The following is a 13,959-nucleotide window of genomic DNA, read 5'->3' on the forward strand; positions in this document are numbered from 1 at the left end:
GTGAAGGCTGGGTTCTGTGACTGCTTCTAGACAACTGAATGTGGCCAAGGTGATGAGATCTCAGTCCCAAGGTGGGGCCGGTCTTGGCTGCACAATCTCTTCTGCACTCACTCTGAGGGAGTGAGCTCCCCTGGAGTGACCTGTCCCAGGGAGAAGCCCATGTGGCAAGGAACTACTGTCTCCGGCCAACAGTCAGGACGCCCTGAGGCCTGCCAAGAGCCATGTGAGCAAACTCTGCAGCAGACCCTCCCCGAGGGAGCCTTACAATGACACAGCAGTCTTGGCCAACGCCTGGACTGCGGCCTGCGAGAAACCCTGACCTGGCACCCAGCTAAGCTGTGCCCGGACCCTGACCCACAGGTGGGCTGGCGTTACGTGTATTTAGGTGGGTGACGATACATGTCTGGGCTGTTGCAGAGTGCTTTTTGTTATGCAGCATTAGATAACTAATGCACCTCCCCTCTCAGCTGTAGGTATTACAATAATACACAGAAAGCTTTGGTACAAGAGGTCAAAGTATGCTGATGCTTTTTCTACTATAAAAATGTTCAAGTCTGGTAATGTGGAAATAATCTACTCCTTCATCAGCTCTGAAGCGAGAAGGGAGACCTTCCTGACTTCAGAACAGAACGGCCACTGGGAATAATAACCACCTACAGAGACACGGCAGCCTGCAGAAAACCCACTACCACTGCTTATGCTATACTCACAAGATAAAGACTAAAGCAGCAGCAAAAGCAGAAATTAGATCAATAGAATACTAATCATTAACTGAATCATCCCATAAACAAACAAAAAAAGAGAATAATATATGGCCAAACCCCAATACCTCAAAATACGACATCAAAATCACATACGAATAGCAAATGGTTTAAATATTCTTGCACTGAGTTTTTCCTTACAATTATCTTTGAAAGTCTAATAAACTAACATCTTTTTTTTTATCCTCACCTGAAAACATTTTTTTTTCATTGCTATTAGAGAGAGGAAGGGAGAAACGTCAATTTGAGAGAGGAGCATCAACTGGTTGCCTCCCATACGCGCCTGGACCAGAGACTGAACCTACGACCTAGGGATGTGCCTTTTGGTTACAGGACGATGTCCAACCAACAGAGCCACACAGACCAGGGCAAACATCTGGAAGGGTAAAAATACAGCTTCTTACTTATGCTATTATCTTACCCTCCAATATTTGGAGCACACAACCAAAAGTGACCTTTGTGTGAATGCACAAAAAGAGATGCTTTGGCAATTCTGACAATAAATTGGTTTGGATTCCTCCTCAAATATTGGCTCGGTATCCTGAAAGAGAAAGATTTGCAAAAGTTTAGAAATGGCTTGATTGCCAATTAAAATTACTGCACAATAATTTTAAAAAAATGAAATAAGACATCACTTGAAATGGTCATTTTTGTCCATCATGTGAGAACCAAGGCAGTAAAAAGCAATAAAAATACATTATAAAAACACCTGGGAACAGCATCTTTGCTACACCACCACTAAGATTAAAATACTGATGAGAATCAGAGTGTCATCACTCCGGCAATAACAGATGATACAAGTTTTGAGTCAACCCTAATTTTTGTAGCTATACATGCCTTCTTGTTTAAAAACAGCTGATCAATTCATCCAGCTTCCCCCAGATTTAATGTCTAAAACTTCCCTAGCTAAAGAGATTAACACCAATATTGTCAGAAAACTGATCCACCTGTCGTACTAAAAAGTAACAAGGAATGCAAGCCCAAAGAACAGAGATAGAGGACTAAAACTGGCTTTATATACTTTTTTGTGATGGTTGGCTTTATTTTTTTTCCCTAGAGCAAACTACTTTTTTTAACTTTTAACTTAAACAGAAGCAACTGAGGAAGATCCTATCTCTTCTATATGTTTCTCTACTTCCTATCCTGTGCAATATGTCTCTCTATTTCTATCCTTGATACAGCCGATGTCGCCCATCAAAAGTGGAAACATTAATCAATCCACTTAGAGAGACAGTATTCTAAGACACCGTCTATCCTACATCAATAAGACTATTCAAAAACCTAGCTTTTCCCTTCCCCTTTAAGAAAGGAAGGCACACAGATATCATTACGGAAATTGAAGACTTCATAAGGGAAACAGAGAAGTTAAGTCCAGTCTCATTTGTCTCACCTGCATGCCACTCATGTCAGAGGTAACAATCCACACCTTCAAGATGCCCGTCACTGAGAGGGCTACCACGGTGTCCTCTGAGCCAAGAAGGAACAAAAGCCAAGGTTAGAAATACAGTACACTGTTTCTGAATAGAAACGGGATTACAATCCGTTTTGGTAATACAGAACCTGGTTCGCTTTAATTAAACTGCATAACAGAACATTTTATAATTGACATAAAAACATAATTCTGTATTCCATAAAATAACAGGAACTAGATTCTGAAACAAAATAGAGATGGCCAAAACATTTGGAATTCAGGGAAAATCTGTTTCTAGCTACTTGAAATTATTTTTTATTTGTAATTACATTTTTAATAATTTTAAAAAATTCTCAATTACTATGTTAACAAAGAACTTTTATCTTCAACATTCACAATGTTTAATCACTTTATTCCTTCAAGGCACTCGTTCCCCGCTCCCCACCTCTCTCGCCCGCCTTCTAGATGTCTCACTGCACGACACCCCCCCCCACAGACTGTGATCAGGAGAAAGACTCCATGAAAACCTGATTCACAAGCTTTGGGTGAGAGTGCAGCCAAACATACCAGGACTCTCGTTAAATTTAACTGTGCACAACCCCCTTCCTTTGCATTCTCTTCACATAAAACGGAAACACTTCCTATGCCTCTTTACGCAAGCGACGAAACCACGCCCAAGAAACGCACAGGGGGAACTACGGTCCCTCCCACCGCTCCGGCAAGGGGTGAAGACCTCCGTCCTCCCTTCCAGAAGATCGCCCCCACGCGGGGACTGCCAGAAGCTAGTGGCTATCACATGGAATGGAAATCATCGAACACTTTACATCTTAATTCAACCAAAGAATCCTTTGTGAAGGTAGAGACAGACCATAAATCATTAGCTATGTCTTAAATAGAAGAATATGACCAAATACAGCAATGTGTGATACATTATAGAACTCTGCAGTCATTTAAGCCAGAAGTCACGGTGCTGAAGTTCCGAACGGGCACCACACGCTGACCTTGTGTGCGGTGGGACCGAATGATACTCATGGAGCTGATCCAGTCGGGGGATATCTTTGATACCAAGGAGTACAACACCTCAAGGCTGGTGGCATCCACGACAAGGATTTCAGGGTAATGGCCATGGCACAGCAGCCTTCCTTCTCTCTGATTTCCAACAGAGAACTGGTAGAACTGGAAGGAAAAATATTTTAAATGTTCTTTGCAAAGATACTCGATTCACATGCATTCATCACACTTGTTACAAGGCTTATTTTTTTCAGTGATACTTCCAAACATGTAATATGTGCTATATATTACATGCCTATGTATACACAGATGCACATCAAGTTACATTAATATTTCAAGATATCTAACGATTATTATTCTTCTCCTCACGCCTATCCTCCCTTTTGAACTACATTGGAAAATTCATAATTTTCCTTTTTATCCTCCTGAAGCATTAAAAACAGGATGGTTGAATGAATTAACAAAATACCTAAATAAAATCAGATTCACAAATTAAAGCAAAGGGGAAGCTCAGATGGGTCACAAAAGTAATATGAATTTTAGATGAACGGGAATAGGTGGTTACAGTGTTACAATGACTAGTTATGACCAAACAAAATTTAGAAGTAAAGATGATCAAACGTATGATACTCAGAATCAAATTCTGGTGAATCTAAGTGTGTTATTTCAGACTAGAGTATGAGACGACTTCGTTAACTATTCCCACAGAACACGTTCACACTTTGTGGGAGGAAAACAGAAGCAGAACCCACACAGTCACGATCGACACGTTACCCTGCCAAGCATACCTAACTCCAGAGGGTAAGTAGGACCAGTTTCCACCCACCGATGGAAGAAGAACTATCAAAACAAGGCCAACATCTTATCAAAGGACCTTAGCTTCAAAAAACCATGGCTCTCTTTAAGGTGATGCCCTATAGGATTTTTAGAAGGCGAAGACCTCTACCATCCAGACTACCACTCCCCGAGGAGGAGACTTCATCCGAATCACATGAGGGCAAGCTAGACAGCAGCACAACAGGCTACGCTGTCACCATTCCACGACTGGGACATTCCTAGGAAACTTGGGGCCAGTCTGCTCCCACAGCTGATAGACCTGTACTCAGAGCTCCAAATGCATGCGGAGAAATACAGTCTTTCCTCCAACGTGGAGAGCCTTGTATAAAAGGGACACCTGCTCACATGCAAACACTGACCAGATCACGGAGCACATTTAGTAAGGGCGAGGCAGCGCCACTGAAACGCAGAGAGAAGATGCACTAAAATGCAGACCACAAAGGGGGCACCTCCAGGCCTCAGGAGGCTGATTCAAAAACCATGACACACAACCTGGAGGGCCCACGGACTGCCAGGTACTCACGTGTAATTATGTGACCACAGGTAGTCTTGACCCATATAAGGGGAGGACGTGCCCAGGAGAAAAGGCCGCGCGCAGAGAGGCAAACCCGGTCACTGACCATCCAGCACCAGCGAGGAGAGACCCGAGCATTGCAGTCACTGGACAGGAGGCCTCTCCTGAGGGCATGGGGATTTTCCCAGACTTGCCTGCCTAAGTGTCTCTCTCCCACCTTTGGCTTTGAAGCTCAACTCGCAAACAATACTTGAGCACTAATTTGGCTTCTTTGACACTTCGATACTGGCAAAGAAAGTGCTCTGAGTAGAGAAGCAAGGTTCCCAAACTTTAACAAGGGATGCCCCCACATGAGAGTGTCCGACGCTGGCATCTCACTGGACCTCAGAAAGGGCGAGTCGCCAAGGTGCGCCGTTTCTCTGTGCGTGCTGCTGCACCTGGGAGGGTGCAGGTTGCACGGGAAACAACTGTCACGCACCAGTGGACCTGCAGAAAGCACCTTCTCCTTAGAGATGGCTGCCGACTCAACTGCAGAAGGCCTACCACAGGATCTGACAGAGAGCAGGCACTGGGAAACTGCTGAGTAAATACAGACAATTCTTCCTAAAATGTAAACCAAAAGTTTTTAAATCATAAAACTGTGCAACCATCAAACTACTTATATCCAATGAGTTCAAGACATTTACACATAATTTTTCAATGAAAATGGCCTATAAAGTCAATGATTCTCCATCATTTTATTACCCCTTTTCTCTCTGCAAACCTTGATGCTTCTTCTTATGACAGAAAATAAACAATGAACGCCTTTTACATAAAAAGCATACGCCCTAGCAGCATGGAAAAGGAAAATTTCCACAGGCCGTTGCCTTTATCCTGCTCACCGCCACCTCCCCCACAAACATTTCCATTACGCTTCTGATCTGGGCTGGCACAGGAGGTTTCTCCTGCAACAACAACCGCATCAGTTTGATTCCACAGAGGCAGTGTGACATGAACAACAAGTCCCTCGAGTCAGAGAAGCCTGGTTTGGGATCCTGGCACCAGGAATGACTCACTGTGAGATGGGGGCAGTCACTTAATCAGCCTGGGTCTCTTTCCTTGTATGTGAAATGACACACTCCTATTCAATTAGAAAGGATGTGGGAAGCACTAAATGAAACACCGTACGAGAAATGCTTATACAACATTTGCTCAAAAATGTGAGTTCTCTTCTCTCCCCTCTCCGTGCCCATTAAGAACATAAGTGATATTTCCTACATACTTGTCACTTTCCCTACACTCGACTCAGTACATGATGAGTGAACAGAAGCACAAGGAACCTGACAATTACGAAAGCGTAAAGAAGAGTCCTGGGGTTGTAAGTCAGAAACCACACGTTCCCGAGCCAGCCAGCCACACGGAAGGGTCATTTCTTGCACAGAACAGCTGGAACGTCACACAACACACCCCAGCACCAACTACACAAACACTCGAAAGGATAGGACCCGCACAGCGGGTCAGTTCGTGACAAGATGAATGGAACCATAAGGGCTTCGGCAGGAAAGAATCCCCTCACTTAGGATCTAGGTGACTCACCCAACCTGGAACCGTAAGGCAAGAAAGAATCCCCTTGCGTAGGATCTAGGTGACTCACCCGCCTGGTGCTCCCTTGGCTAACAGCAGGGCAGAAGCAGCAGAGGGGACCGGCTGACTCACCTCTTCCCCCTTCCGGCTCCTCTGCTACCCCTCCCCCATGACGCCCTCCTTTGAGAACACTTTCGCTACTCTAATCCTGTCTTCTCATTAGCTCCACCCATTTTTCACAGAAAAACACAGCGCGATGTTTAAAAAGCATTTTTTACTGGAACACCTGTAATAACTGTGCTGACCTGGGCAGTTCCAGAAATAGATACTCACCTGTATGCCAGTGTGTGTGCAGGCTAATTTCGTAAATTCAATGCATCGGCCATCATTCACATCCCAGAGACACATCTCTCTATAAAGCAAAATAATAGCAAAACTTTAAAATGGATTTCTAAAAGCGCTGCTCGACTCTGTCATAGTCGTGTAAGAGTAATCTTCCATTAAAACTTGTGTATCTCAGAAAAAGCACTGCGTGCTTGTTATTGCTCTGCATCAAACATTCTGGCCCTCCCACTCACTGTCCTTCCCACCCGGCCCACCCCACCCTGATCCACAGCTTCTGAGCACTTGGTGTGATCGCACTGCTGGCTCCCCTTCGGTTGGTGCAGTACTGCGAGTGGTTCTGGCTAGAACTGGTGCAAGGCCCTCCAGAACTTTCTCTGTCCTCTGCCTTCGTCCCAGATACGAAGGCAGAGGACAGTGGCTGCCCTCAGACAGTGGCTGCTCCCTCAACCTCGATCTCAAGGTTAGGATAATAACGAAGCAGAGCAGAGCCCCCAGTGGTATGTTGGGGTGGGGAGCGGGTGCAAGTGACAAAAACAAGAAATAAACTTCTAATTGACAGCACTGAAGTGGCTATCAACAGAACTATAAAACTTAGCACTGCAAAAAGAAAACAAATAAAAATAAAATTAAAATTCTAAATCTTTTCAAATTACATATAATATTCCAGTTCTGATTCTGTGTTTATTGCAGAAGTTTTATTAAATGCGTACAGACAGAAAAGCTTACGTGTCAAACTAAGGACACAATATTATTCAAAACCAGAAATGCCAATGTGTTCCTTCTCTTAGAAATAAAAACTTAAATGTGCTTTCCTATATCTCACATGGTATGAAACAATCTTTTCAAGAAAAGCTCACTCTATTTAGACTATGTATTCTTATGTGAGTCATCCTTGAACTGACCAAAAAGTACTGTATTTTTACCTGATGCTGCCTCTTCTCGTTCCAAATAGTTATACAAGGTTCTTTTCAAATTCATAAAATTATGGGGAGACTGGAGGACGCAACTTAATAATTATCTTCCAGTTCCCCAACTCCCTTCAGTAACATATTGTGAAAATGTACAATTTTCTAAGCACCAAAAAAGTTTTTAAACTTCTGTACACTCTGTACCCTATGACTACTGTCCAATGATCTCTCTCTCCAAAAGCAAGTTACATTCTGAGGTGTAGGAATATATGTGGCCACACTAGTGTGTTAGTATAGACCAATATAACAATGTGATCTTCTATACGGCTTCATCTCCCAAGCTGATGCTGGCGTAGCATCACCAGGTTTTTAAGAACTCTCAGAGTTGTCCGCCAGCTCAACGGCAACACCAGGATTAATGCCCAGCTTCGACTTTTATGGTATTCTGAGTTCCCCAAAGGTAAGGTAAAGACATAATACATTATAATAAAAGTACTATAAAAATCATTAATAAAGATGAAATGCACATTTTTAAAACCACATTTTCAAATACCTTTGAGTTTAAACAACGCAAGAATGTATCTGAGATACAAAAGAAAAGTACCTCCCTGCTCACCACCACACTGATGCTGCCTGCGACGAAGCCCGACGAGGACACGGGAGTGAGAAGCCACTTACCCACTCGCAGACGCGCTCACAATGTACTGTTTATCACTGGACGCGCACGCTCTGGACAGACAGGTGATTGCAGCCGTGTGACCAAATAACAGTGCTCGAGGGTTAACCTGGAAACACACACATATGTGGACATGAGAACCAAATTTTTAAAAATTAATCTTTTTTAGGGATCCAGTTACATATTCATGTAAATATAAAGATACAGACTTGAGAAGAATTGCTCAGAATGCCAAAAAACTGGGAAGAACAAAACAGTGACTCCCACCTATTCCATGCCCCCAGGCACCCCGCCAAGTGGCTCTGACACTGCAGTGGGAACTCCGAGAGGGGACATTACTTGTCCCGTGTCAAACACAGAATGATGGAAGCAGGACTCACACCAGGGCAGCGGGTCTTAAGCTCTAAGCTGAAGTATACTGAGGTTAAGAGTGTGAATCAGCATCTAAAATAATTTAACCTCACTTATTTTTTAAATAGATTCATTGATCTAAAAGCAAATTTGAAGTATCTAAATCAACATCCCCAAATACAAAAAAAAAAAAGAACAGAGAGAGAGAGAGAGAGGGCAAATCCTCCCAAATGCTGATATCAACATTAACCATCAGGAACTACGAATGACCGTCACAGGCTGATGATTCAGTGACATGGTGCCTCACAGAAAGAGTTCCCCAGAGTCACGCAACTACACAGGATACCCACTATTCTAAAGCAGTCTGACAACATGCTCCCAAACTTACCCACTTTGTACCGAATTGCATGTTATTGCTTCAGGGCCTTATGCTATTTGGGGATGTATTTTTTAAATTAAATATTTAATACATACAAATAATATGACATGTAAGATAGAAAGACTGTACCGAAGAGCCACATACGCAAGATCTAGTGAAAAAGAATATGACAAATACCTGTAAAGCCTCTGTGTACTACCAAAGGTGTCTGTCTGGCAAACAATTTATCCTAACTTAATGGGAAAACTAAATTATTCAGAATTAAATATTGCATGGGAAGAGTACTGAGCTTGAATATGACAACTGAAGAAATTTTCCAGATCAAATTCATCTCAGCCATCCTTTGCAGTTATAACTAAGAGGAAAATGTAGTCATGATTTATGGTTAGAACAGGCCTCCAGTGTTCTCGTATCCAGCCCTGCCTCTCTACAAAGACTCAGTGTTCTTTCACTGCAAGAAAAGCTCTTCATCAATTCTGTAATTTCTCTCAAGAAAAATCAGATTTACCAATAGCTATTTTTATATCTTATGTATATGGCTTTGCTGTTTTCAGTCATAATAGGATAACTAGAACTGGACTTTACTCCCACCAGCATCTAGAAAATGGACAAAAATACTTGGGTAAAGGATAAAAAATCACGCGGTCATCTCAACAGAAGCCATAAAAGCATATTGACAAAATTCAATATCCTTTCATGATTAGAAACTCTACCCGGGGTGTGCACCCTGAGGCCCACAGGCCGCATGTGGCTCAGGATGGCTGTGAGTGCGGCCCAACACAAGATCGTAATTTACTTAAAACATGAGTTTTTTTGTGTGATTACATGTCACAATGCATTTAGAGTGTGGCCTAAGATAACTCTTCTTCTTCCAGTGTGGCCACAGATACCAAAAGGTAGGCCACTCCTACTAGGTACAGAAGGACTATACCTCAACACAATAGACGCCATACACGACAAGGCCACAGCCACCATTACAGTCAACAATGAAAAAGCTGAAAGCCTTTCCTGTAAGATCAGGAACATGACAAGGATGCTCACTCTTGCTACTTCTACTCAATATATTATTGTAAGTCCTAGACCAAGTGATTAGTCAAGAAAAAGAAATAAAAGGCAACCAAATTGAAAAGAAAGAAGTAAAACTGTCTCTGAACATGACATGATCTCATATACAGAAAATCCTAAAGACTTCACCAAAAGACTGTTAAAACCAATCAACAAATTCAGTTAAGTTGAAGGATACAAAATAAACATACAAAAATCAGTTGTGTTCCTACACGCTAACAACAAAATATCTGAAAGGGAAATTAAGAAAGCAATCCCATTTGCAATGGCATCACAAAAATAAAATACTTATGAAAAGAAATTTAAGCAGGGAGGTGAAAGACCTGTTTAGAAAAAATTGTATGACAATCATGAAAGAAATGGAAGAAGACAAGTGAGTGGAAAGATATCCCACATTCTTGGGTTGGAAGAATTAATATTGTTAAATGTCCATATTCCCCAAAACCATCTATACATTCAATACAATCCTATCAAAATTCCAATGGCATTTTTCACAGAAATAAAAAAAGAATTCCTAAAATTCATATGGAACCTCCAAAAATTCATTTGGAGTCAATTCAAAAGACTCCAAAGAGCCAAAGCAATTTTAAGAAAGAAGAACAATGTTGGAGACCTCACACTTCCTGATTTCAAACTCTATTATACAGCTCCGGTAATCAAAAGAGTTCGGTGTTGGCATAAAAACAGACACACTGACCAATGGAAAAGATTGATTGTGATACAGAGACAACCATCCACAGATACATCAGTGCCTAGTATCAATGCTAAATCACAATTACAATCACAATTATAAAATCAAGCAAATTATAGAGGAAATAAGCATTAATATTATTAATCAAAAGAAAAAATAAATATATGGCATGTTATTACATTTATACCTGTTATTTATATTTCACCATATTCCATAAAAATTTGTCATAGTCATTAACTAAACATTTTCACAGACAATCAGTACACAGAAGTATTGAAAAGTAATCTACTCAACCGATGCATAAAAGCTGTCTGTCTTCAAAGACCACACAGCTCCAAGTGACTGTATTCAAGTTGTCAGTGGGAATACAAGATGATTAGAATAAAAAGATGTGATGTGTCAGTTCCTAAGTAAGAGTAAACAGTAGCACCAGCATTCCAATCTGGGGCCTTGAGGCTAGCTAGCTCTACAATTGGCCATCATTCGGCTTTCTTTTTTTAATCCCCTGTAGCTGTTTTTTTCCCCTTTCTACTACTGAGATCCTATACTTAGCACTTATTAAATAAATCTTTATTATGTGCAAGCACTGTTATAGCTGCTTACTACGCATCCCTCCATAGACTCCTTGACACAACCTTTTGTGGCAGGCCGTATTTCAGACATGGCAGACACAGACCAAGTGAGGCTGAGGCACAAAATTGGTTTATTGCCCAAAGTCACACAACTACATGCCAGAGTAACCCAGACTCAAGCCATGTGCCTGCTTTCAAAGGCTGAGAATCTTCTGTAACATTTACTTCTTCCATCAGCGCCACAGATGACATGGTTCTCTGCACAGGTCTGCTTCCCCACAAGAAGGGAAGCTCCGTGAAGACAGGAATCAGTCACATAAATAGCCAGCAACTTCACAGGGAGTGACGCTTTACAAATTTTGCATATAAAAGACAATATCTCTATCAACAGGTTTCCTCCTTCACTCTTATCATCTCTCTAGGTACCCACTAAACTGCTGCTCCTACAACTTCTCTAGGACATTTTACTGCCACCAGGCCCGGCCACGGTGCCCTTCTCACATGTAAATGCAGACCAAGCTATGGATGGCAAGAGCTCTAGCTTTTCCTAGCTACAGTTCTGAATCTTGTCCTAGCAAAAGAAGAAGAGAAGATACCATGACCTTTAAAGAAGGCATTTTGTGCTTTCCTTCTGAATGTTATGTTTCTTCTTACTGGTCTTTAATAGTTGGCATAAATAGTTGCTAAAAAGTATAATACTTAAGAAGACCCTCCATATATATCAAAAGACAATAACCAAGCCACCTTTTATTTAGCCTTCCTTCCCCCTGGGATAAATAGCCCAATTCCTTTAATATTTGTCAAGAGATAGATTTCTCTCCTAGCTGTCTCCCCCAGCCCCAACCATTTCTCACACCTCCCCCGCCCCAGTCACTTTTATCCCTTTTACTTGAACTTAAATAAACATAACATTCTAGTGAAATCCATATAGTAAAGGAATTGTTTCTAAAATCTTATAAGTTAAATCTCAACTGCTTATAATCATTCCAGTAAAACATCGTTTTATTTTTTTTCCCGGCTGGTGTGCCTCAGTGGATTGAGTGCCGGCCTGCAAACCAAAGGGTCGCTGGTTCGGTTCCCAGTTAAGGCAACCTGGGTTGCAATCTATGCCTGGGTTGCAGGCTAGATCCCTAGTTGAGGGTATGTGAGAGGCAACTGATGTATGTATCTCTAGCACATTGCTGCTTCTCTCCCTCACTTTCTCTACCTCCCTTCTCTCTCTAAAAGTAAATAAATAAAATCTTTTTTTTAAAGGTGGGTTTTTTTTTCTCCTCACTGTGTTGCTGATTCATATTTAGTTTGCTATCAGTTCTGAAGGCATATCACATTCTACAACACTCATCTCTGGCTACTTTGCAACTTATTAACCTACTTAGTCTTCACATGTTATCCAAACGCATGGATCATTTTTCCAGTTGGCAGTTGCACACTAGGTGTATACCTAAGAGCAATGGAAACATGTCCACACAAAAACTCATGCGCAAATGTCCACAGCAGCATTATTCAGTGTGGCCAAAGGAAAAACCACCCAAATATCTACCGACTGATAAAAAGACAGATAAACACAGTATACCCATACAAATAGAATATATTTGACATTTTTTAAAAAATGAAATATTGATACATGCTACAACAGGAATAAACCTAGAAAATACTACGCTAAATGAAAAGAACTACTCACATACACATAAAAAACCACACATTACATAATTCCATTTACATGAAATGTCCAGAATAGGCAATCCTATAAGGATCAAAAACAGATTAGCCCTCGCTGGTGTGCATCAGTGGATTGAGCACTGGTGGCTGGTTCAATTCCCAGTCAGGGCGCACGCCTGGGTTGCAGGTCAGGTCCCCGGTTGGGGGCACGCGAGAGGCAACTGACCTGTTTCTCTCTCGCACACTGATGTTTCTCTCCCTCTCTTTCTCCTTCCCTTCCCCTCTCTCTAAAACTAAATAAAATCTTAAAAAAAATAAAAAGCGCAGGAGACGTTACGAATACTCACCTCCAATTCTGCCGAAAGATCCCAGAGACATATCTGGCCGTCGTGGCATCCGGTTACGACCGTGGCGCCGTCGTCGGTCAAGAGCACCGCTGAGATGCAGTGTGTGGGCGCTCTGCGGCCCCAGAGGACGATGGGCAGAACCAGGCTGTTTCCTGCCATTGCGTTTCAAGCCTGGAAACGTCATCAGAATAATGCCAAATGTTACAGATGCACATGATACACTTTTATTACGAAGCCATCTTAAACCCCCCAAACCTAAGAATTCTTCTAAACATTATATATGTGTATATGCAAAAGTATATAAAATCTCCTTTTTATATATGTAAAATCTAATTAAAATCTCAACAAATCGTGCAGGAAGTACCACTGTCACTCCTCTTTCTCAAATAAAGACACTGAGTCGTATGGAGTAGCAAAGTGAACAGTGAAGCAATGGAGCTTCAATCAGAACCCGGGCAGCCTGACTTCGGAACCCATGATCTTCCTCTGCTACGCTGCCCGCGACAAGCAAGGTCTCCAGATCTTCCTAAGTCCCCGAACCAGTGACAAACACCAAGGCCAAGAAACACTCCGCGTTGTGTCACTGTTCTAAACATTAAAAAGAGTGTGTTCAATGATAAACTCATTCGACCATATTTACTACAAACTTATTATGTCTCAAGGTCGTGAGGGCCTTTTATGAACTGGAGGGAAAAAGAATTTCTCTTTCAACTCCTTTCTGCATGATAAAAGTTTAGTTCTGGTATAAATACCTAGGTACAAGCTCAGAGACGCTAGAGAGGAGTGCAGACTGGAGCCATCGACACGGGCTCCGCAGGAAACAGAACACTGACAGGTCCTATGAGACACCGCAGAGGCGTGGCAGTGGG

The 13,959-nt window shown here is 41.9% G+C and overlaps 1 protein-coding gene across 1 annotated transcript in view; it reads right to left on the minus strand.

The window, feature by feature from the left end:
* Positions 1–13,959, minus strand: part of WDR7 (WD repeat domain 7) — a 291,161-nt gene that overhangs the window by 258,931 nt on the left and 18,271 nt on the right. Inside the window, 6 exon segments of the mRNA XM_028524165.2 lie at positions 1,183–1,302; positions 2,152–2,228; positions 3,174–3,348; positions 6,431–6,509; positions 8,029–8,135; positions 13,091–13,261. Coding sequence (XP_028379966.1) covers positions 1,183–1,302; positions 2,152–2,228; positions 3,174–3,348; positions 6,431–6,509; positions 8,029–8,135; positions 13,091–13,249 — 717 coding nt within the window. The 5' untranslated portion in view covers positions 13,250–13,261.

The sequence above is a fragment of the Phyllostomus discolor genome, chromosome 9 (assembly GCF_004126475.2).
Source record: "Phyllostomus discolor isolate MPI-MPIP mPhyDis1 chromosome 9, mPhyDis1.pri.v3, whole genome shotgun sequence".
Lineage (NCBI taxonomy): Eukaryota > Metazoa > Chordata > Mammalia > Chiroptera > Phyllostomidae > Phyllostomus > Phyllostomus discolor.